Below are 24,511 nucleotides of genomic sequence, written 5' to 3'. Positions count from 1 at the left end.
TAATTCAAAACAACCAATACAAACAGTTCTTTTATTTCATATGTATAAGATCCGCGATTCGTCGTTTGGAATAACAAACACAGTGCAGGTCAAAACGTAGGAGAAATAGTGATTGTTACATACTTCGGGGTCTATACTGACAATGATGTGAAATTTCAAACAGGCAAGTAAATTCAACAGCTTACGTAATGCAATGCATCCAATGACTTGCCATGGCCGACTGTGAATTCACATTTGCGGTGACAATTTTGAACGAAATGCGTTATGCGTTTACGCTAAGCATGCATACGAAAAATAACAATTTTATTTGGTACAATATTAGCATTCTTTTCCAGCGCAAGGGAGAATAGAGCTATCGATGCATGAATAATCAATAAGTATTGAACAATAATAGAAAATAATCATACAACGAAATGTCATCCACCAAATGTGTATTCTTGTATCTCCAACTTAACAAGATGCTATTGTTTCACTATTTGAAACGCGAATTATTGTTATCCATATAAATATGGTTTTAGTAATAGCTATTTTTTGTGAAATGATCAAATGTGTTGATGTGAAATGATCAGAATGATCAGATGCAAAAAGATTCACGAATAATATTAACAACTTTTAAACAGTGTTTCCATATTACGCCGTCTTTTAGATCCGCCAGCTCTTTTAGCTGAATATGTTGACGGACGCTTTTTTCCTACACTACTGATACTTTGCGAATTATTGTCATTAACAGTGTCAGTGCTTGATTGATTTTGCAGTTTCCGTTTTTTTGCATCTTTATACCTCATATTTTTGCTTGCCTTGCGACGCGCAGCTCTGAGGGGTTGATTGATTTTTTCTCTGGCTATCTGAACTTTCCTCTTTATCCTTTTTGCTATAACAGATTGTTCAAGCGCTGAACGAATTTTATCATATGTTGATGATCCTAGACGGATTCTAATTTCCTTGCATAGTTTTAATGCCACCTTATTTACCGCTGATTTAGCAATGACGTCCTGTTGGTCGGTAGGTTCCGTTGATCTATTTTTCAGAATCGATAGTTCTCTCACAGCTGGCATGAGTAGTGACGGAGCTAGTCGTTCCAATGTGTTTTGCTCGATAATGGATACTACAGAAGTCATCCAGTGAAGTGCATGTTTCCGCTGGAAATACAGAAAAATGTCATTTCGTATACCGCACTCAGGTGTATTCGTAATTGTAGAAGTAGAATTAGAGATGCTATGATTTAGATTCTTACCAGTGTATAGCATTTGGGAGATTTTACGATTTCAGTCTGTATTACGTATCGCACACGTCGAATGAGCCAGTACAAATTTATTTTGTTAGCAGCATTTAACGGTACCAAACGCAGAATGTTTGCCACGAGAAACAGTATCTGAGTGATAAATCGAACTGTTTCATCTTCATGGCTGTCGTACAGGGCACTACTTGGTGTTAGCTGTGCGCATAGATCCAACGCAAGTGACTTACAGTCACGCAATGGTGCGTAATAGAAAAATTGTCTTCCGGGGGCTGTATGAGCAGTGGACGTACTCTTTAACGAAGTTACATGGTTAATTTCCAATCCCTCGAATTCTGCTTGAATTTTTTCATGAATCGCGTTGAAATCGAGGGAATTGATTATCCGATAAAGCAATCGTAATGCCCCAAGACGTACCCAATGATGACCACTTGCTAGCAAAGCCTGTGAAACATAAGCCAGCGAATCAATCATGTCCCAGTATAGTCTCTCTGTTAATAGTGCTGGATCCAATCGTAAAAGCTCATCGAACACATGCAGTGTCTGTATGATAAGATGATCGCCTCTAGTGTCTGCATTCAGTAATGTCGTAAAAGGTGTAACAATGGGTTTGACAAATTTCCCTGGCTCAACATTATCAGTTGTTCTATTGCTATCAAATTGCGGCATTAGGTTTGCCAGTAATAAAGGGTATGCAGTAGGGAGCCAACTATTGATAAAGGACTGTGTTGGTTCTGATCGAACTATTCGCAAAAGAAGTTGCCCCGCCAGTTCACGATGCTTATTCAAATGATCAGCAAGCATTTCGTGCAGTATCACAACGAGATTACTCTTACGTTTCACCGGCAATCGCTCAAGTAATTTTTCAATACATTCGGCTACAAGCGCTCGGTTATCTTTGTCACTTTCATTTGATAAACGAACACCTAAGGCGAAGAAAAGTACAATGTGTTGGTTTTCTATTGCTTCCTGCAAGAATAAAAACAAACACAACAAGAGTATAACAATGAATGAGTAATAACAAGTAACACTATAATGTAAGTAACATACCTTGGGAAGCCTCTGGAATAGTTCTTTCAACAACTGCCCCGCCGATTGACGACCAGTTGGCATGACATATTGTAGTTGGTCCGTCAGAAAAAGTAGATGTGTTTGAACTTTTTTACCAACAGGATAACACATGATATACTCTACTGCGATTTGACGGCACTCGGATCTAGAAGTAAGAGAAAGTATAACACAATAATAAAGAACATGTAAAGGGAACCCTTTGAAATATACCTTTCACTGGCGCTTTCGGAGCGAATGCAAATTTCAAATATTTTTTCCATTAAACAATGCAGTTCAGGAAAATTTTCTCTTCTCGCTATGAGTGACCGCACCAATACGAAAGCCATCATTTGGCGACCACCGCCTACAGAGATGTCTTGTTCAATGTATAGTATCAGCAGCCGTAGCTGTTCATCAGTAAATAGGTATGAACCTTTGAAGTATTTGAGTAGCGCAACTATCGCTTTAAAGCTGGCTCGTACTATAGAAAAGTTAGAAGCATTCACATCGATTGCGACAGTATTGTAACGATGAAGAAGGGCAAAAATGTATTGTACGATCGACTCCATTGTTGTTCGTTCCTCCATATACGGTATTAGCCATTGGGTACTCCAAAGTGCACTTAGACAGTTCAATGAGAGGCAGATGATTTTCGTGTCCTTACTATCCAATGACTGAACCAACATTGGAATAATCGGATTCATGCTTTGTTTAAACGTATGTCCTTGCTCATGATCATGGCGTGTTTCGACGTGCTTGCGTTCGATAAAATTTAAAAGTAATTGCATACCACATTCAAGAAACAAGTTATCATTTTTTTGGTCTCCGGAACAATCTTCTAGGTTGATTGATGTAGAACCGTATCGTTTCGGTTCGGACGGTATTAGGTAGGTGGTCCCCGTTTCGAGAATACCGGCTGGCAATTGTTCCGAATTTTCAGAAGTTTTGGTTGCTAAGATGTTATGATGATTGCTATCGTTCGAAGAAGAAGCAATGCATTGAGCAAAAATGTCTCCCGACAACATTCCATGAATGAAAACTAGAAGTGCTTCCGCTTGAATTGTTTCATTCGAAATTATACCAATCGAAATACGACGAAATGCATCTTGTATTTTTTTTACAGTTTGATACGTGCGGTAGTGTAGAAGCACGCCACAGAAAGGGGTAAACAAGTCTATGAGCATCTCTTCTCGTGCATACTGCCCTAAAATTAAAAGTGTTTGGTAGGGTTTGCGTGACGATTTCGACTCTGGTGCAGATACTCTTTTTAATGTACCACTTTCAATCGTTGTTCCACGCACTATTCCGATCAACTGCCCGAATATGTCTTCAATGCAAATATGTAGCACCGTTTGTAGTATATCATGCATGACATTTTCGTTGGCCAAATGCTTTTGGGCCCGTTCTATGAGCGTGTGGACGGTGAATGTAAGGACGTGCCGCTGGAAGCCACGTGTGAGCATTACCAACAGATTTTGGAGTATGAAACTGAAATACATCGGCCCAAGCTCAATGGTAATGTGCGCAAGAGTGTTGCGTGCCTGCGCTCGGACTGACTTTAAGCGTGATTTTAGAAAGGTAATTACTTTGATGATCAATTTTGGTAGATTTATCTCTATCTGCTCAGGAGGCAGTTTCATGAAAAGTTTTACTATTGCCATCGCAATCGGTAACTTCAGTATTTCTTCTTTTTGTTTAGCAAAACGCGCTTTTTTGTCTAATTGAAATTTACCGATTTTACCTCCATTGATTGATTGTAAATATTCTGTGGCAAAATTGAATGAAGACAAGAGGTTTGGCACAACGTTCTGCGTTATATCATCGACAATTTCAGTGGTTGTCTTGAACAAATCGTTTTGTTGCTGATGCAACACTACATCATTTTCCACATGTTCTTCTTCGTTGTTCAAATCTTTTTTTAACTCGCCTGTTTCATCTAAATGTACGGCATTTGAAACGATGGATATCAAATTATGACCAGTGATGTCGGCGTTCATTTCCAACTTTCTGTTCATTAGGGCATTCGTGATCGCCAAAGATGTTTCATGGCTATCCGTTGCTAATTCTGATAGATTAAAATGGAAAGCGTCCATGATGCCAATTACTATTTTCAATAACTGTTTCTGATAGTCCCAGCAATATTTCAATCGTCTCAGGTATTGCAGTAATACGGCTTTGTAGCTTCGCCAAGGTAGCATTCGGCACATTTGGACGATAGAGTGAGTAGCCTCATCGATTATACTTGTTTGCGTTCGATAATTTTCATTACATACGTAGTGAGAAACGATGGGGAGCAAAAACTGGATAACTGTGCGTGGAGATAACTTGCTGCTGGTATCATCATTTTCGTTCAAAATCAAAAGCTTATTAGCTAATCTCTTTAATGCTTTGCAATGCTGATGAGTCTGCAAATGGGTAATATTATCAAAGAAATCCATCTCTTTGCCCATTCCTGGCGCCTGACCGGTGAAATGCCACAATTCTCTAAAAACACGACACTCTTGATGTATCGATATTCTCCCCAATTTACGTGAAAGTTCACCTAGCAGTAGAATTGCATCATTGCGTATATCGTCGAATCGCCTAACCTTTAGTCCATCCAAAACCGATTTGAGAACTATTTTCTCTATACAATAGTGTCTATCAGTGGGACTAATCTCGTGGCCTGCATCCGCACACAGATATTTCAATATTTTGCAAACATTATCAAAAGCGATTTGTCGAGCTGAAAGCTCCTTTTCAAACCGCAAAACGTGACAACTTTGTGACAAATAAACGATGCATATTCGGCCTGTTATTTGTTGAAGGTCGTCAGAAGTTTCAATCAACAGCCCATCAATTGCGCGGAAGGCACCTGCTCGAGTCGAGTGGTCCGGCTGATCAATCCACCGGTTATCCATTGCATTCATTTGGCGCACTATAATTGCTATAAATTGCAACTCTCGTGAATTCAATGTTGCTAACGCGTCAAATATGTCGAACAGCATCTTCCGGGATCCTGCAGAAGATAAAACAATCCATAAACATTGAATTAGTCGAAAAAACACCTGTACATACCCAAATCCTTCACCATTTCCAACATGTATGCCAACTGCTTTACGTAGCGCTCAGGTTCAGTAATCTGGACTAGCAGACTCATGACGATGATATGTAAACGGCGTATGAATTCCCTTGTTTCGTGTTGAGTTATAGTAGCTTCATCGTGAATGCCGCTTACCGTTTTTATAAGTATTGGAAACAGCGAACTAAGCAACAAATTACGATCGTCTTCAACCGGTTCTCCGTTTTCATCACTACCAATCAAATTAGAATCGACCAGATTCTGCAATATAACAAGTAAGTGAAACGAAATAGTACCCTTTTGTCGCAACGACGAGCGAATGAATTCTAGCAAATCTTTCACATAGGGTTGAAGCAACCTGCTTCTGCCGGTTGATTTATCAGCTGCACTAACATATTCCTTACAAAAGTTGTCTTCAGCATCCAACATCATAGCTAGTGCAGTAAATATATCTTGGCAAACTTTGCTGCTGGTTTTTGATCCTTTCAGAAGCGCAATCATTGCGGATAGTGGCGTAATTGATTTCTCTGCTGCAGGCCGAAATTCACATAGAGGTTTCTCTAGAACGGTATATAACCTTTCGCTTCGACTACACGAGAAAAGTAGTTTTAAGAGTGGTGTTGCACTATGGATACTATCCTTAGGCAGATTTTCCAAGTTCGGCCACACATGTACATGCAGGATTGCTTCGATCTCCTCTTTCGTCCACTGATATTGTTGACCGTAGTGGTCAATCAAATCAACCAGGTCCAACAATGCGCGCGATTTGTATTTTTTGTAGATTATATGATCCATTTGGATCACCAAGGCATCAAATGCAATTTTCAAGTGCATTAACCTTACAGAGAATTGAGCTCCCGGCAACAGCCCCGCTTCCATTTGCAGCGTTGCCAGTAAGCTGAGAAGTGTGTTGACTTTGTAAGAGTTCGTAATCGGGATTGCATGGGAAGTATCGCATCTATTTTCACGCATTAAACATTGTACCGTTTCGAGAGGTGTCGATTTTAGTAGCTTTAAGTATGGTTCAAACCAACGTTGCAATAACCATTCAAGCTCAGTTTCACGCAAACGCCCGATAAATGTAAGAATTGCAGACTTATGTTGGCCACTATGGACATCATCTCTACAACTTAGATTATGTATCATTTTTCTATCTAAGACATTCAAGATTAACTGTACTACATCCGGTCGATGCTGTTCTGCAATGTTAACGGGTGTGCTACTCGCTGCCGTTTCTTTATCCGACGGCTCGAACGTCGATAGCAATGCATTACTGAGTGTTTTATCGTTTGTTAAACGGGTAATGAAGTCTTTATAAAGCATTAAATGCGATTTACCATGCGCAAAGATACCATTTAGCGCGGCTTGTTGAAGTTCTTCGTTCCTACTACTGATAAAGTTTTTATAAACAACGTACAGTTGTTCTATCTTATCTTGTATCAATTCTTTGTTTAGTTCGCTACACATATTGAGATAACATAGCAGGATCTGCTGTCTATGCGGGCTGCTTTTACGACGCTTGGCTTCCACTACAACATTTGTCGTGTCTTCGTTATCATCCATGCTGGTCGAATTGAGAAAAGAGAAGAAACTATCCACGATGCGATCTCCGTGCTTACGACAAAAGACTGTACAGCTTCGTAGCATGTTGAGAAGCTGAATGAGCACATTGTTGTAGTCAATGTTTTTCTTTTTTATCAAGAAGGGCATCACTCTGGCAAGAATGATATTGGATGTATCATCGGGATCCTCCCAATTTTGCCAAGGCCGTTCGTATGGAATTTTCCTCTCAGCCATTGTTAGCATAGCTTCAAAAACTCGCCAAAATAATTCATATTCATTGTTTGTCATATTGTCTACATAATTTCGAATGATGCTTGAGGCTGGTTCCCACAGTAATTTAAAGTTGACCGAATATATTGACATCATATAGCGTAGCGTAATTTCGGTCCATTCTTTACTTTGGCCTACAATTGACGATTTCTTGAAGAACTGACTGTTGTACGCCAAATCCTGGAACAGTAGTACTTGCTCACGGTAGGTATGTACTAGCGATTCGATGCTTTCAATCCTCGCAATTGTTTTGTACAATGGTCCCAAACCAGCACTCAGCTCAGGCAAATGATCAAATTTTGCTAATATATCTGCAGACAAATGTCTGATCGTTACGTCAAATGATGAGAGAAGGGGACTTAAACAGTTTTGCAATCTTCTAAACTCCTGATATGTTGCCATAGATTGCCAACGATCCATAGTGAAAACCACAAGTAGATGCACACTGTTAAGTAGCAGGCAGTCGTTTAAGGTTATGATGCCCAGTAGACTCTCTAAAACACAAAATATGCTTCTTTTATCGGTTTTGTTCAGGTGCACAATTGTTTCTAACATTACCGTAATTAGTTGAACAATTTTGGCCAATTTCTTTTTTTCTGGTATGTTGGATACTGCTGTTTCGGCAACATGCACTAGCGATAACACAAACTTGATTAAATTTTTCGCGATTTCTGCTTTCGCTTTGAAGCATGTCAGATGTGGCAGTACGATCAACGCACAAAGGTACAATTCAAACTGCTCTAGTACATTCTCTACTTCTAGCACATCAGCAGCGAGCATAGAGTCTATATAAAATTGAACTTTTCCGTTGGACATAACTTGTACTGGGTAGGGTTTCCATTTAGATAACTGCAGGCCGTTGACGCTTTGTGGAACTTTCTGTAGCAGCAGATCAGCCAGAAACAGAAGACGAGCATCGTCGAAATCATCGTCAAGCTTTTTCACAAAACATGGCCAAATAAGCGTTTCAAATACAGGACAATGTACAGTTGATGAGATGAATCTTTCATACAGGGAACGCTTGTCGAGCATCAACATGTTTCTCGTCAAGCGGCTAGCTTCCAAGTGCGACAGCTGAATGTTCTTCGATCGAAGCAAAATTATGATGTGGCTGACGATTGTTTCGGAAAACCCGTCGCAGTTACTAGGCGAGAAAGCAAGTAATCGTATCAGCTGCGACACAACTGTTGGGGCACTATTTCCGAGAAGCTTGCCATCTTTATACTCCAGTACTATTCCAGCCAACTGCAATATTCGTGTTAAATATGTTATGATATTAGGATCGGTGCTGGTGCTTGTGACTTCAATTTGCTGAATACTGAGCAGGTTTATGCAATGTTCGATAGTGTTTCGAACGGTGTCCCAAAATATGACTATATCTCCAGGATGAATGTACTCAACAATATCTGTAATAGTTTGAGTCAGAATTTCCTGCAAATGGTCACTATCGTCCTGATTTAGTTGCTGCAGTATATCGAAGTACTGCTGCATCGTTTGTTTAGCTGTTGTGTGGAATTGGTTCTGCACTCCGTTCAATATTTCAAACAGTACATGACCGCATACGGATGTTCTAGCGTCGTTCTGCATCTGGAATTTTAACAGCATATCAATCAACGTTCGCTTCTCCTTAAGATCTCGTGCAAGATATCCGAGGCATTCGGTTGCAAAGTTCACGGCATGATGAACGGAATCAGATTCGTTAAGTAGTGGCACTAGCAGATCAAAAATATTTGTAAAATGGTTTCGTAGAAAGCCCCTTAGTGCTTTAAATAGATGTGCCAGACAAATCAGTGTCCACTCTACGCGATCGGCGCTGGAAGAGTGAAGAAACGGGACCAGTACATTGAACACGGATGCAAAGTAATTATGAAATTCTTTCCGCAAATCTTTCGCCACTGCTACCACCAACTCCAGTAACGGCTGCACAGCCGCATCTGATGTTTTTCGCAAACAGTTCAGAAGATGGGCCATGATATCATTTTTGTTGAAGAGTAGCAAGGACAGCGTGTTCGAATCTTTAAATAGACGTTGATATTCGGCGTATTCGTTTGTTAAATTTAAGACCGACCATGTCTTAAGCGCCGCGTAGAAAAAAGTACCACTTTGCTCTGAGAGTCTATCTTCGGAAGTTTCTTCCAAGCGATACAATGCGCTGCGGCGAATGTCGACTTCTTTGATTCGATCACGGAAGGATTTAAAATGAAAATTATTGGATGATTTGTGCTTCACGGGTCTGTTCTTCATCGTGATCAGTTAAACTCAGTCAAAGTTCAATTTGTAAACTCCAACTTAGCTCTATTGAAGCACGTGCTGCTCTCGTTCTGGTCAGCGGCTTTTAGACCTTTTAGCGATTTTTTTAACTGTTTTCCAAGCTGCTCCAAGTCTTTCGTACAGTCTCAGCCTACTTTTCCAAGGAGCACACCGGTGGGTTTGTACTTATTGTACACGAAACAGTAAAATAATTTTCCGCAATTTTTGTAGTCAGTTTCGCACAAAATACAGAACACGCTTCGGATTCCAACCTCAAAACAGAAACCAAAACACGCGTTAATTCAGCTCCGGCAAACTGGATGCATATATTTCCATCAACAATTTTGTTGGTAACCCCGTTGACGCAGCGCATTTTCTCGCTCCTGCTCCCAAGACAGACTTTTTGGTGCTTATTCTGTAACTTTCGATTACGATGGCCTCAGGCGTTCGATTCATTTGGTTCATTTTGTGTTCATTTGGTGTTCACGATCGCCTGCATGTCGAGTGCATTTTTGTGGTCGACAGCTGGCGTTCTGTTTACATCGAGCATCGAGCATCTGAAAAACAGTTATAGCGTCCTGATTGTGCATCAATAATTTCTTTCTGCTAATCGTATACTATTATTACAAAGGTTAAGTCGTTTTTATACCGAAAAAAACAAGTTAATTAACAGTTTTTTTACTTCAAACTGTCATTTTGAATTGTTTATTGTTTTCGAAACGTTTCGAAATTCGCATGAATCATCGAACGCCTGAGGCCATCCCTGTTGACAGACTTTTTGTCAAGCAGTCGATTTTTTTCTTTCGAGTACACGCTATCTCTTTCACTCCTACGGTTTGTTTTGATGCTGTCTCACCATTCACTCGATCGCTCACGAGCGCTGCGTGTTCGGACACGGCCCCGTGCGCGTGTGTTTGTGTAAGGGCACGGCGATCGAAAGAGGAAGGTGAAAATTTCTGCTAAGGCCTGGATCCAACATGGCGTCAGTTGAAAACGATACGCAAGAGGCAAGATATGCAGCGATCGTGCATCCGAAAATTTTGAAGAAAAAAGCTAGTCTTGCTGTGAATTTGTATCATTCGTTTGTGCTACGGAGCATCTAAACCCGTGGACATTGTTTGTGGGCATGTGCGACAACGGAAAATGGTAAGAAATTGAAAAATATTTTGTTGATCAAGGTGCTTATTCTGTAACTTTCGATTACGATGGCCTCAGGCGTTCGATTCATTTGGTTCATTTTGTGTTCATTTGGTGTTCACGATCGCCTGCATGTCGAGTGCATTTTTGTGGTCGACAGCTGGCGTTCTGTTTACATCGAGCATCGAGCATCTGAAAAACAGTTTTAGCGTCCTGATTGTGCATCAATAATTTCTTTCTGCTAATCGTATACTATTATTACAAAGGTTAAGTCATTTTTATACCGAAAAAAACAAGTTAATTAACAGTTTTTTTACTTCAAACTGTCATTTTGAATTGTTTATTGTTTTCGAAACGTTTCGAAATTCGCATGAATCATTGAACGCCTGAGGCCATCGTAATCGAAAGTTACAGAATAAGCACCCAAATCTGATCATGATCAATCATGTTGTCTTTTTTCGGCAGCATCCTGGCATCAATCAGCGTGGGACAGGCAGCGAAGCAGAGGAGTGTTGTGCGAAGTGTTGTGTTTTGTGATGTGTTTTGCGAGGCAGAGTGTCCGATTCAAAGGTGGAAATAAAATTGGTGAAAATGAAATTATGCTTTTGCGTGCTTCATATTGATCCGAAATATCATAGGGGGCGGGGCTACTGGGCACAGGGGTACGGTAGGATGACACACACACCATCGCAAAAATGCGTGGAAAATGGCACCAATACATGCGCAAAAGCCCTGTAAACAGCAGCAAGATTTCTACCCTGTTAGCGCCCTGTTAGCGCCCTGTTAGACTCTTAACAGGGCAATTTGAGTGGCGGTGAGCGATTTCTGTCACACGGGCCTGTAAACAGCAGCAAGATTTCTACCCTGTTAGCGCCCTGTTAGCGCCCTGTTAGTCTCTTAACAGGGCAATTTGAGTGGCGGTGAGCGATTTCTGTCACACGGGTGTAGAAACGGTCTGAGACGTTGTACCATTATCGTACGACAATTAGATGCATTTATTTAATGCATGCAAAAAATGCAAAAAAATGCATAAAATCGCGGTGCCGAGTCCGGATTCGATCCAAGTCCGGCGCGCTTTTAAGCGGCGACGACGAAAGCGGCTAAAAGTATTTCCATCTCATCGACCATCTCTTTCGCGCTCATACGCAAAGGTTCTCGCTGAGGCTTTTGAATAGTGCTGTTTCATCGGAAGTCGCGCTCACTCCTACAGTGAGCATACGAAAAAGTGAGTGCCCTGGTTTGTTGGGTAATTTCTACATTTTTAGTAGCCAAATCTCCATTATAATATGCGCAAACGTAAATTAATGTATTAGTGAAGGGGGAGGGGTGAAAAAAATACATTTAATCAGTTAAAAAGCGGTTTTTTCGGTCACTCAGTAACTCACCGTGAGTGGGGGGGCCTATTTTAATCTTTTACCCCAGTATTTTCCAACGATTCCGCTCACTGGGTTACAAATCGAATGTAATCATAACGTGTATTTTTTATTCACAAATATGGGATTGTCAATTTAGTAATATTGTTCAAAGGTTGCCCATAATTAGACTATACAAATCATTCTGCTTAATATTGCAGGGTTTCTAGATAGATGCAAAAAGTGAAACCTATCAATTAGTGTATGGTTTTGTAGTAGGTCTTGCTTTTTTATTCGATACAAATGAATCCGACGATACACATTACTGCGATAGAAAACGACGATCGTCGGAAGTCAACTTTCTACATATCACTGAAAGCTGATAGCATCAGTTCTGCGAGAATAGATACAAAGCTTCCTTTCATAAAAAATATGCAACTATGCTCCTCTGTGGCTGAATTGAATGAACGTTCAATGGAGACTGTTTGCATAGATCAGCCAAGCCAAGATGACTCCATCCGCACCTCTAGAATGAAGCGATATGGCGTTGTACTCAATGCGAATTCTAATAACCTAACAGATCGTGAAAATACCACTGCATGGAGGAGCAATATTGAAACACCTATAGCAAAGGAAAAAGTAATGTCAGATCCAACAAGCTCTAAGGCTATTTTCGATTCGTCGAAGGTTCCAATCACTTTGTTGCCAACCGTTGGAACGGGAACTGTCCATAGTAACTCTTCTACTTTATCTTCGGAATGCACATTGCAGTCTTCTGGAACAACAAAAAAGTCAATTAACTTCATTCGACGATCTTCATCAATTAAACTATATAGACACAATTCTTTAATGAAAACAATTACCCCAAAATGTGCCATAAGTAGCTTTGATGTATGTCAAGCAAATGTGCCAGTGAAAGCACTAGATACCAAGCAACTTTCCAAATTCCTGTCGGATAGAACTGCGAATGATTCTATTCTGCGTGCCATACTCAGCCGAGACGAAAATGAAATCCAATTGAAAACCTCACCAAATGCAGGTAATAATTAAACATATCAACATATGAATTGTGAAGGTTTTTTTCATTTAAGAGTCACGTTCATGACAAGGTCGTCCAATAAAATCGTATACTGTGTTCATTGTATTCCTTATTACGTGTTTTCTAGATGGATCAGACGAAGTGCTTTGTCTTCAAAGTTCAGCTCTTACACTACCAGCAAGAGACAAAAAAAGAGTATGTTCATCATCATTATCAAACTTTTTTTTAAAGCGGTAAGTACCTCGGTTTTTTTCATATGTCTGGTGAAACCAACTATAATGGAATAGAGATTTGAGATTTATAATGGAATAGAGATTTGAAATCTTATTTGAGAGAAACAAAATTATGCTATAGTTTGGTATTCAGATATATAAAGGTATATTTAGTTGAAAGTATATGTACTTTTTTTTGGTAACTTCTATATAACTATTTATTATTTTGGTAAACGATTGTGATTCGTTTCAGCTCGTTTCGATCAACCCCTTTAAAGCGAACCAAATCTGTTACGAAAGTAAATGTATCTACGTGCGAAACAGACGACCTACGCCTTTCACGATCTCATGAAAATTTGCTTTCCAATCATGTATCTTTATCGTCAATTGACTATCCAAATAGGGGTACAATTAGTATTCTTCCTGTTCATGCATCGCTCCTTGGACACCGCCATGGCTTCCAAATTTATAGTGATTCATGCGGTGTTAAACATTACACGTGCAAGTCACGCCAAGAACGGGATCTGTGGTTACACGGTTTACGTAAAATGCTTATTCCTAACAATATCAATACACTGCGAAAGGATAATTCCCTTAAAATATGGATTTATGAAGCCAAGTCACTGCCGTCCAAAAAACGTTATTTTTGTGAGATATATCTGGACAATGTTTTGTATGGGCGCACTTCTTCCAAACTCAACAAAGATATATTATTTTGGGGTGAATGTTTGGAATTTCTTGATATACCTAAACCAAAAATTATCAAGATAAATGTGTATTGCGAAGCTGATAAAAAAAAGCGGCGCGACAATTTTTTACTGATTGGATCGGTTAGTATTCGTATTCAAGATGTAATGCCGCATGGTTTATGCGAAGATTGGTATCCCATTCTGGCGGAAAAGATGGAGGGTATACGCAAACGCTCTTCTAAACAATCTCAATCCACTATAAGAATAAAGTGCCGATTCCAATCGCTTACCATACTGCCAATAAATGAATATCAAGAATTTTTAACATATCTCAAAGAAAACTATGTAAAACTATGCGAATTAATTGAACCTGTTATAGGAGTTAAAGCTAAAGAAGAGATTGGGCAAGCTTTGGTGTTGGTGATGCACTCACAAAACATGGTACCTACTTTCCTTGCTGACGTAGTCGCTTTGGATTTGTTACGAGTCGATGATCAACGGCTTACGTTTCGTGGAAACTCTCTAGCAACTAAAAGCATGGAAGCATTCTTGAAACTGTGTGGAGAACAATATTTACAAGATACTTTATTTGCACCGATTGTAAAAATCATTGACTCTGGACGAGACTGTGAAGTAGATCCCATGAAGACCGATGGGATGCTATTAAAACAACAGCAGGAATTGCGTAGCACTGTTGAAATGATATGGAAAGCCATTTTAAGCAGTATTGATTTTTTTCCATTGGAATTGCGAGTTTGTTTTTCGACCTTTCGCGATCGTTTAAAAACATTAGGACGAGAAGATATTGCAGATAATTTAATTAGTGCTTCATTATTTCTGCGATTCCTTTGTCCAGCCATTCTTTCGCCAAGTCTGTTCAACATAACGAATGGTATGTATGGTCGATATTACTACACTCCTTCCAGTTAGTATAAGACCACCTGCGTTTTTAGTGGTTTCTCTCTACTGATAACTGTAATAATTTCAACCCGTATCATTATTGATTGGTATTGGTGAGATATGTTTACAGTGAAATTTTCGTATTTTTACGTGCATATACTACACAGATACACGCATTTTGTTGTTTTCGACCCGTCTAGTTAGTATAAGACCATTTCAATTTTTCTTCAAAACCAATTTTATATTTGATTGTAAAAAATAGCCGCAGTTTGCAAATAATACAACTAATAAAGAGTTACTTTCCCGCTACGATTTGCAACCAGCAGAATGCGATTTGGCCTACTTTTCACCCTTTTTTCAGCGCCTACTGCTTTAAGCCTTCCCTTGCCTTAATAATTGCACTTTTGAGCTCATCAATTGAGGAAAACTGCTTCCCTTAGCGTAAATCTTATCTACAAGGATTCCCCAGATGTTTTCACCATGATTTAAATATGGCGAACGAGTAGACCAATTTCAATTTTAAGGTCCTTCATCCTCAGTGTCGCGTGTGAATGGCGGCACTATTCGGTTGAAATATATTTCTTTCGACCGGTTGGTGATCAAAGATGGGACTGAACAGCCTTCCAGAACCTTAATACAATCTTTGCACTTCATTTTGAACGACGTGAGAGCCAGCTTGAGCTTTCCAGCAGAGTAAAGTCCTAACCAAACCATACAGGAGCCTCCACCAAAGTTGCGGGTGGAGAAAAATATGCTCGTCTTTCCTTAACCCTCGGTTGGACACTCGGGTACCCGGGTACCCATTTCAAGTTTCAACGAATAAATGAATGCCTTCCCGTCAATATTTTTTTACGAAACTCCGGATCCCCAAAGTACAACTCGTTTCAAGTCGAATTGGCGTTGAAATTGTTTTGATAACTCATATTTAAAGGTAATTATGGCCCGATGAAATTAACAGCCGCCCAGTGGCACCTGGGTACCCGGGTACCCCATACGTTGGCTATGCACATGGGCTATGTTTATAAACACAAAACAACTCTTTTTATCAACATTTATCCATGTTGACGTGTTTATCAATTGTTAATTAGGTAAACTACAATATTTTGATGAACATTTCATTACGTTTGAGCTTTTCAACGAGCAATAGGTAAGAAATAATCAACATATTTTGAAACTTTTTATGTGCAATTTAAATTATATATTATTTCTCAAACGGATTAAAAATGGTTCGTATAGTGTAATCTTCTTAACATATGAGTGAATTATACACTAATCTTCATCAAAAAGGGTTTAGGCGGCATTTTAGTAGACCACAGAGACAAATATACATGGTGCGTTCAGAAAATGATGAGACTGGATTTTTCCTGACGAAACGTTTTGAGATAAGGTATTGAACTTTTTACGCCAACGTAGATATAGGATTTAGCTATTCAACGCACTTTATTTCATTCGGCTATTACAAATTGAAAGAAAATGGGACGATTTTTCGTGAACCATGTTTTTATTTGATGTAACACCGTAGAATGTCTCCTTTCTATGGACCATTGGTCTGGCGCGGATCACCCGGACCTTCTTCCTGGCGCGGATCATCCGGACCTACAGAAAAACATTCCGTTGGTGCCAGTAATTCATCAAGTCCTCATACATTTCTGTTTGCGTGCTCTGTGCCAGGAAGAGGTTCGCGATGGGCTGTACCAGTGGTCCATAGAAAGGAGACATTCTACGGTGTTACATCAAATAAAAACATGGTTCATGAAAAATCGTCCCATTTTCTTTCAGTTTGTCATAGCCGAATGAAATAAAGTGCGTTGAATAGCTAAATCCTATATCTACGTTGGCGTAAAAAGTTCAATACCTTATCTCAAAACGTTTCGTCAGGAAAAATCCAGTCTCATCATTTTCTGAACGCACCATGTATATTTGTCTCTGTGGTCTACTAAAATGCCGCCTAAACCCTTTTTGATGAAGATTAGTGTATTATTCACTCATATGTTAAGAAAATTACAATATAAGAACCATTTTTAATCCGTTTGAGAAATAATATATAATTTAAATTGCACATAAAAGGTTTCAAAATATGTTGATTATTTTTCTCCTATTGCTCGTTGAAAAGCTCAAACGTAATGAAATGTTCATCAAAATATTGTAGTTTACCTAATTAACAATTGATAAACACGTCAACATGGATAAATGTTGATAAAAAGAGTTGTTTTGTGTTTATAAACATAGCCCATGTGCATAGCCAACGTATGGGGTACCCGGGTACCCGGGTGCCACGGGGCGGCTGTTAATTTCATCGGGCCATAATTACCTTTAAATATGAGTTATCAAAACAATTTCAACGCCAATTCGACTTGAAATGAGATGTACTTTGGGGATCCGGAGTTTCGTAAAAAAATATTGACGGGAAGGCATTCATTTATTCGTTGAAACTTGAAATGGGTACCCGGGTACCCGGGTGTCCAACCGAGGGTTAAGGAAAGACGAGCATATTTTTCTCCACCCGCAACTTTGGTGGAGGCTCCTGTATGGTTTGGTGAGGACTTTACGCTGCTGGAAAGCTCAAGCTGGCTCTCACGTCGTTCAAAATGAAGTGCAAAGATTGTATTAAGGTTCTGGAAGGCTGTTCAGTCCCATCTTTGATCACCAACCGGTCGAAAGAAATATATTTCAACCGAATAGTGCCGCCATTCACACGCGACACTGAGGATGAAGGACCTTAAAATTGAAATTGGTCTACTCGTTCGCCATATTTAAATCATGGTGAAAACATCTGGGGAATCCTTGTAGATAAGATTTACGCTAAGGGAAGCAGTTTTCCTCAATTGATGAGCTCAAAAGTGCAATTATTAAGGCAAGGGAAGGCTTAAAGCAGTAGGCGCTGAAAAAAGGGTGAAAAGTAGGCCAAATCGCATTCTGCTGGTTGCAAATCGTAGCGGGAAAGTAACTCTTTATTAGTTGTATTATTTGCAAACTGCGGCTATTTTTTACAATCAAATATAAAATTGGTTTTGAAGAAAAATTGAAATGGTCTTATACTAACTAGACAGGTCGAAAACAACAAAATGCGTGTATCTGTGTAGTACATGCACGTAAAAATACGAAAATTTCACTGTAAACATATCTCACCAATACCAATCAATAATGATACGGGTTGAAATTATTACTGGAAGGAGTGTATTACTTAATACATAGAATTAGAGATTTTGTAGATAAACAAGTTTTCTTATTTGTGTTTCTTTCTCAGAGATGCCTTCAGCCCTTTCCACAAGAAATTTGACGTTGGTTGCAAAAACTTTGCAAACGCTAGCCAATTTTACACGCTTTCAGGGAAAGGAATATTTCATGGAATTCTTAAACAGTTTTGTAGAGGAAGAAGCTCCACGAATGAAACAATTTTTATCTGACATTTCGAGTCTTCAAGTGAATCCTGAGAATAAGAGCACTCTCGATTGGTCACAGCACATCGATCAAGGCAAACATTTGGCTATTCTTCATAGTTTACTGCCAGAAACACTAGCAAAACTAACTAAAGATAAATGTGAAGAATTGTCTCCTCTTGCAACCATTCTGAAGGCATTATCAAGTGTCACGGAATCTGAAAAAATATTAAGTCATTCAGAGAGACTTAATAAACATGAACATTCTTTGATTAGCACAGCAAATGGGTTTGATCAACAAATGTTTGAAAAAAAAATACAAAAGCAGGAGAGTTCAATGTTGCATAACAGAATGAAATTAATGCTACATAATTCATATGACAGTCTTCATTGTGTAAATCCTCCTATCGGCAAAGACCGAGCCGAGAATTATCAAGTACAAAACCTAGATATCCTGGAAAAGAAACATCAAGAAGAGAGACAAGCAAATGTTAATATAAATCAGAACAAACGTGCTTCCACTCTGCCACGCAAAATAAATGGTCATTCTGCTAACTCATTTCTAAAACGAGAAGAACTAGAGCATTACAACTCATATCCAGAACATACAAATGAAATCATCACATTAGATAAACATTTTAAAAGTGGATTATCTTTAGATGATACATTGAGTCGCAAATTTTCAGCTACAACTTCACTGACGGGAGAACCCTTGAACATTATAGAAAATAAAGTTGGTTGTGCGTCCCTTTGGAACGCGGCTGCCAAGTCACAAGCAATGGAAGACAATGAATCGAATCCTTCTAACATGCCAATGTGCCTGGAGGATCTGCAAGATTTATTTAATTATGCTGATGAACAGCACGTTCTTGAAAATAATAGTGCCACTTGGAATGGCTCCAACAGCGACTATAAAGGGTCAACTGCAAATGACATTAATATCAAACATGGAGCATGCGATAAAGCGGGTTCAGAAAATATCCCTTTTAATAATGTATTTTCGGAATGTTACGCAGCGCAATTGAATTATAAGCAACTAACAAGAAATGCGAACAATGTTCGTAAAATTTCCACATTTTTTTCCTCAGACTGTACTATAAACGAACCCAAATTTAATGAAAAAAATAACAACTCTTTAAAAATTTACACGGATTCATACCGAACAGATCAATCGATTGAAGAGCCTGCTAACATGCTGCATTCGCATATCTTTAAAGAAAAACGAAAGAAATGGAATTTTTATCCAGGAGTGCGAGTAGACAAATCCGTTGATATTAACGAAATAAGTAGAAACCAAGAAAATGGAGGGCATAGAGATGTCATCCCAATAGCATGTCAATTTGCGGGGAGTGAGGGTATCAATAATTTCAGCATGAAAGTCGATAATGAGTTGAACTGTACGTATAATGCTGCAATAGGAACAATTTCTGTTAGAAATATCGAGCCTAGTGATTCTAGATCTATGCTTAAACAAGCGACGGTTTATTCAAATGGAATTAGAAGATGTGATATACCAACAACAAACCCGATGATGCAGGTAAGATGATCACTATTTGAACAAACAAAAAAGTAAAGAAACCACAAGCGCTTCTACAGTTCAAAGTTCAGCTTAGCCTGCCTATATGTAGGAAAGCTTTGCAATCAGATAATAACGGTAGTAGCTGTAGCTTGAGCGCTTTTTTTTCTTTTTAAAACATGCTTAATATGTTTTATTGTAATTATTGAACATGTTTATGTTTTATTTTTTTCAGTACAAACAAGATGAATGTTTAGAAATGCGAAACAATAACTATGATGAACAGGAGTATCTGCGACACACATCGCATAGTTCTGTACGATCATTGTCAGAATGCTTTAGCGATACTGAATATCGCTATAACTCCTCTCTGGGAGTTCATCAATATATTAAGTGTTCGAGACAAAGCAATAATAGGAATAATAATAGCAAACCTATAGAGGAACATACAATAAGTAATCATATGATATCAAATAACATCCAATCGGTTGAACAATGTGAGCGAGAGATTAAACGTTTACATGCGGCGTTAGATGCGACATTAGAAACGTCTGAATTCAAACATGAACTTCGGACCGATTTGACAAATATCACGAATGGCAATAACACCATTGTAGGTGGGATTATTAAAAGGCGAGTTATTATAATTATTAAGGCCTGGTGTTTCACTTGTGCCTAATGAGTAATCTTTATTTTTATTTTATAGGTTGCTGATCATGGAGGAGGAGCTACGTAGGGAACAACAAACAATGTATCTGGCTTTATCGCAAAAACAACGTGTGATAGAAGCTCAGTGCGAACAGATTGCAGCTTTAGATGCTGCTAATAATAGACTTCTAACAGCTCTCTCTAGTATACAAAAGAAATATCGAACCGATAGTACGCAGACCGGAAAGTATTTAATACCTCATAATAACTTCAGCGAAACAAATTAGCGAAACAAATTACATTTATTTTAACAATAAAATGTGTATCAATGAAACTATCATTCGTCGAAGAGTTTGTTCACATCATTTGCTGCAACGGTAATCGCGACAATCCATCTTACGGCTGAACTTCAGCATCTCATATGGTCAGTGTGGCATGCGTGATCAACAGCCATTATAAATCAATTTATAGTGTATGTGCAATGTTTCTTTTAATAATGTTTGAGTTTGAAGTTGTCGCAGCTCATTCGGAAAATGCGCACTGGAGCAGATAATGCTGAGCAAGTGCAACAAGCAAGAACGAATGATAAGAAAGGATGCGGATTTAATGCAAGAAAGTTTCAGCATTTAACTTTACCATAGAAAAACGGTTTTTTCTCTTAAAATTCGCCAACCATATCGACCCCATTCGGATTCACTAAGCCATAATTCCGAAGCACTCTCCAAACACGACATGATTGCCGCTCCTCTCCAGCTAGTTATTTCTGAATCTATGTCTTTAGGACTAATGACGATACATTGTTCCGAACGATATGCAGCTGGTATTTTTTCCGTTAGCTTCTTCTGGAGCCATCTACTTAGTCCAGGAAATTTCATTCCACCTCCAACTATAAGAATGCATCCATACATCTTTCGTTTTAGTTCTTCGTTGGCTGGAAAGATGAATTTAAATATAGTAAATTATTTCATGATTTCAACTTGTCAATAATATTTAATAATACAGCTCAGTTGCGTTAGGAGCTATTTTTCAATTGTATGAAATTGTTGAGAAAATAATTACTACAAGCAATAGTGCCAAAGCAAATATTTTACAATGGAATCTACACGAAAAAAAAATAGAAAAGATGCGAAGAAGTAACAAAAAACAACCCCAATTCTACATTTTTTCCAATAAATAAAACTGATATATGCTACAATGGTCAACGATGATGATGACGACTTTAGGTAGTTATGATGGTGAGGTAATCGCTGATGCCTTAGGAGAAATCTATTATTAAACGCATCACTCGTCAGCGATCGCCTCACCATCATAAGCACCTTAATACTAAAAGGAGATGAGAAACTTACGACAACGTTCTACACATTGCACGATTGCCTGTTCAAGGCCAACCAATTGACCATTGGGTTGAAGCCAATAGTCCCAGTCATTATTTCTATGGTCTTGCTCTAAACCATCAGTACCTATTTCATCTTCAGGATTTTCTGCAGCACCTTCGAGGGAGGCGTGTTCTAATGTTTCTTTATTGCGACGCTAAGAAAATAAAGAAAAATTATAAAACTTGCAACTGCCAATGTGTTTTAACATACCCCAGTTTCTCGAAGATATTCAGCATCAAAACAATCCTCCGGGTGTGATAACGAAGAGGACTTTTGCGTTTTTGGCATGGTCTTATTTGCGCCTGTTACAGTAAGCAATTCGATGCAAAACAAACTTAATGGTGCGATATTGAATTCATCATGAGAACGGAATGTATAAATTTGTTTCTCCGTGCTTGGCTGCTGAACTACGAAACGTTCTTCAATATTTGTGATTGTGTCTTCAAAAAAGTGACCGTGATTTTCCTTTAACTTCTGAAGCAGCCAAGTATCCAAGAGATTTTGCTCGTCGTACTCGTGATAAGGAAAGTTACATTTTTTCAATAACCAGTATAAAACATGTGATACATCACCCCCTCCATAATCGAATCGAACGCGTGTTTGGGGTTGCGATATTCCATCCTCTACGCAAGACACGGATGTTTTTTGATGCCCCACATCTACGACACAGGCATATCCCAGGCCGGCACCAAAAGTTGCAGAAACATGATCTTGAACAATGAAACATGATCCAAAACCAATCCGTTTCAACAATAATGTCATATACTCTCCAAGGTGAATGCGGTTATATATATCTGGAACGACGAGAACTGCTTTATAGTGCGAAATATCTTTCGATAAAATATTCATCATTCTGAAAAGCACAAATTCCCAGATAGTTTGCAAATCTGTTAGTACCGAAAAAAGCGAACCACCTATGTTACTGTGAATATTGAATTCTCCCCGTCGAATAGGAAAGTGCAAATTGTACTGAGCTTTTCTATGATTCAGTTTAAGCACATCCTCGCCAATAACCACATCCTCAATCATATCACTGTCCCAGTCGTTCAATGTATTTGCTATGATCTCCGGTTTGGAGAGTCTATTGAATTCGGCTGCACTTTGTTGAGGTATTTCGTAGCCTTGATTTCCGGAGCATGGGTGTAAACCAACGGACATGGCCCGTGAAAGCTGCATTCTACATATTTCTAATTCATGCATTGATTCTTCATTAAGTTCTTTTAACGAGGGTAGGAATAGGTCTTGATGTATAGCGCCGCCGGGTTTTCGACGTCTGGCAATAACGTGCAACATCCGACGCGGATTTGGATCCGATGAACGACCCATTCGCAAATACATTGATCCTGGTTGAATCACAATTATGTTTTGGGCTAAGTTGCTCTATGATAAAATGATTAATAATGATTAAAATGATAGCAATAATTGGTTACAAACGCGAATATTAATTAATAATACCTGTATAGAGTCTCCGGTTATAGGCATGCTTAGGCGTTCGATACGAATAAAGGCTATCGGCACCAAGATGTGTCAATTAACCAGGTGAAGTCATCCCGAACAAAACCGCTCGCGAAGATTAGAAAAATGAATGAAAAAAACTGACAGGCCGTGTAGGATTATGAAAGATTGTTTTGGTTGAAATCAGAGATGCTGTTTTCGATTTGAGGAGTAAGAAATCTGTTTCGAAGGTTCAAGTTTTCCAAGTTTTTAAGAATTCTGATTCTAAAAGTGTAAAAGGTCAAGTTTCCAATCCCTTCGCGAGACAGCACTGATGATTTGGGCGTTACCGGCGGATGATGCTCGCTGGAAGCGGTGCCCTACGGATCGGCGGCCAACAGCCCCACGGATCCCCGTAAGTGATCGATCAGTCGCTCGTTTGGTGAAAACAATGAGTATGAATTAGGTGCTTAGGTGCTTATTCTGTAACTTTCGATTACGATGGCCTCAGGCGTTCGATGATTCATGCGAATTTCGAAACGTTTCGAAAACAATAAACAATTCAAAATGACAGTTTGAAGTAAAAAAACTGTTAATTAACTTGTTTTTTTCGGTATAAAAACGACTTAACCTTTGTAATAATAGTATACGATTAGCAGAAAGAAATTATTGATGCACAATCAGGACGCTATAACTGTTTTTCAGATGCTCGATGCTCGATGTAAACAGAACGCCAGCTGTCGACCACAAAAATGCACTCGACATGCAGGCGATCGTGAACACCAAATGAACACAAAATGAACCAAATGAATCGAACGCCTGAGGCCATCGTAATCGAAAGTTACAGAATAAGCACCTTATTCTGTAACTTGCGATTACGATGGCGATGATTCATTTGGTTCATTTTGTATTCATTTTGGTGTTCACGATCGCCTGCATGTCGAGTGCATTTTTGTGGTCGACAGCTGGCGTTCTGTTTAGGTGCTTATTCTGTAACTTTCGATTACGATGGCCTCTAGGCGATGAGTCATTTGGTTCATTTTGTGTTCATTTTTGTGTTCACGATCGCCTGCATGTCGAGTGCATTTTTGTGGTCGACAGCTGGCGTTCTGTTTACATCGAGCATCGAGCATCTGAAAAACAGTTATAGCGTCCTGATTGTGCATCAATAATTTCTTTCTGCTAATCGTATACTATTATTACAAAGGTTAAGTCGTTTTTATACCGAAAAAAACAAGTTAATTAACAGTTTTTTTTACTCCAAACTGTCATTTTGAATTGTTTATTGTTTTCGAAACGTTTCGAAATTCGCATGAATCATCGAACGCCTGAGGCCATCGTAATCGCAAGTTACAGAATAAGCACCTAAGCACCTACATCTGACAAAATCATTGAAC

The 24,511-nt window shown here is 38.9% G+C and overlaps 3 protein-coding genes across 7 annotated transcripts; 1 reads left to right on the top strand and 2 right to left on the bottom strand.

The window, feature by feature from the left end:
• Nucleotides 1-414: 414 nt before the first annotated feature.
• LOC126575803 (small subunit processome component 20 homolog) lies at nt 415-10,168 on the bottom strand. Of its 3 annotated transcripts, XM_050236675.1 has the most exons (6): nt 7,740-7,858; nt 5,345-7,675; nt 2,519-5,285; nt 2,288-2,453; nt 1,235-2,206; nt 415-1,139 (listed from the first exon to the last, which is right to left on the bottom strand). In XM_050236675.1, the coding sequence occupies exons 2-6, from the start codon at nt 7,599-7,601 to the stop codon at nt 603-605; spliced, it is 6,699 nt and encodes a 2,232-aa protein (XP_050092632.1). In that variant the 5' UTR covers nt 7,602-7,675; nt 7,740-7,858; the 3' UTR covers nt 415-602. The 3 variants fall into 3 exon arrangements, with proteins under 3 accessions (XP_050092632.1, XP_050092631.1, XP_050092633.1); XM_050236674.1 differs by having other exon boundaries at nt 5,345-9,721; XM_050236676.1 differs by lacking the exons at nt 415-1,139; nt 1,235-2,206; nt 2,288-2,453; nt 2,519-5,285 and having other exon boundaries at nt 7,535-7,675; nt 7,740-10,168.
• A 1,921-nt stretch (nt 10,169-12,089) lies between these two features.
• LOC126575810 (ras GTPase-activating protein raskol) lies at nt 12,090-20,622 on the top strand. Of its 2 annotated transcripts, XM_050236701.1 has the most exons (6): nt 12,090-12,959; nt 13,087-13,192; nt 13,425-14,752; nt 18,008-19,677; nt 19,892-20,289; nt 20,363-20,622. In XM_050236701.1, the coding sequence occupies exons 1-6, from the start codon at nt 12,224-12,226 to the stop codon at nt 20,589-20,591; spliced, it is 4,467 nt and encodes a 1,488-aa protein (XP_050092658.1). In that variant the 5' UTR covers nt 12,090-12,223; the 3' UTR covers nt 20,592-20,622. The 2 variants fall into 2 exon arrangements, with proteins under 2 accessions (XP_050092658.1, XP_050092659.1); XM_050236702.1 differs by lacking the exons at nt 18,008-19,677; nt 19,892-20,289; nt 20,363-20,622 and having other exon boundaries at nt 13,425-15,221.
• On the bottom strand, nt 20,588-23,544 carry LOC126575850 (actin-related protein 8). 2 transcript variants are annotated; one of them, XM_050236823.1, is made up of 4 exons: nt 23,136-23,544; nt 21,891-23,060; nt 21,651-21,834; nt 20,588-21,235 (listed from the first exon to the last, which is right to left on the bottom strand). In XM_050236823.1, the coding sequence occupies exons 1-4, from the start codon at nt 23,160-23,162 to the stop codon at nt 20,937-20,939; spliced, it is 1,680 nt and encodes a 559-aa protein (XP_050092780.1). In that variant the 5' UTR covers nt 23,163-23,544; the 3' UTR covers nt 20,588-20,936. The 2 variants fall into 2 exon arrangements, with proteins under 2 accessions (XP_050092780.1, XP_050092781.1); XM_050236824.1 differs by having other exon boundaries at nt 21,891-21,982; nt 23,136-23,538.
• Between the last annotated feature and the right edge of the window lie 967 nt (nt 23,545-24,511).

The sequence above is a fragment of the Anopheles aquasalis genome, chromosome 3 (assembly GCF_943734665.1).
Source record: "Anopheles aquasalis chromosome 3, idAnoAquaMG_Q_19, whole genome shotgun sequence".
Classification (NCBI taxonomy): Eukaryota; Metazoa; Arthropoda; class Insecta; order Diptera; family Culicidae; genus Anopheles; species Anopheles aquasalis.
Note: the sequence above shows the minus strand (reverse complement) of the source record. Positions and strands in the feature narration are given on the sequence as shown.

Bases quoted from the DNA above. Each gene is read 5' to 3' on its own strand.
- LOC126575803 (XM_050236674.1), bottom strand. From the start codon at position 9,425: ATGAAGAACAGACCCGTGAAGCACAAATCATCCAATAATTTTCATTTT. The intron at 5,286-5,344 runs GTATGTACAGGT...TATCTTCTGCAG, and splicing joins GGAAATGGTGAAGGATTTGG to GATCCCGGAAGATGCTGTTC. The intron at 2,454-2,518 runs GTATATTTCAAA...TCTTACTTCTAG, and splicing joins TCCGAAAGCGCCAGTGAAAG to ATCCGAGTGCCGTCAAATCG.
- LOC126575810 (XM_050236701.1), top strand. From the start codon at position 12,224: ATGAATCCGACGATACACATTACTGCGATAGAAAACGACGATCGTCGG. The intron at 12,960-13,086 runs GTAATAATTAAA...CGTGTTTTCTAG, and splicing joins GAAAACCTCACCAAATGCAG to ATGGATCAGACGAAGTGCTT. The intron at 19,678-19,891 runs GTAAGATGATCA...TATTTTTTTCAG, and splicing joins CAACAAACCCGATGATGCAG to TACAAACAAGATGAATGTTT.
- LOC126575850 (XM_050236823.1), bottom strand. From the start codon at position 23,162: ATGCCTATAACCGGAGACTCTATACAG. The intron at 23,061-23,135 runs GTATTATTAATT...ATTTTATCATAG, and splicing joins TAACCGGAGACTCTATACAG to AGCAACTTAGCCCAAAACAT. The intron at 21,236-21,650 runs GTAAGTTTCTCA...TCATCTTTCCAG, and splicing joins GCAATGTGTAGAACGTTGTC to CCAACGAAGAACTAAAACGA.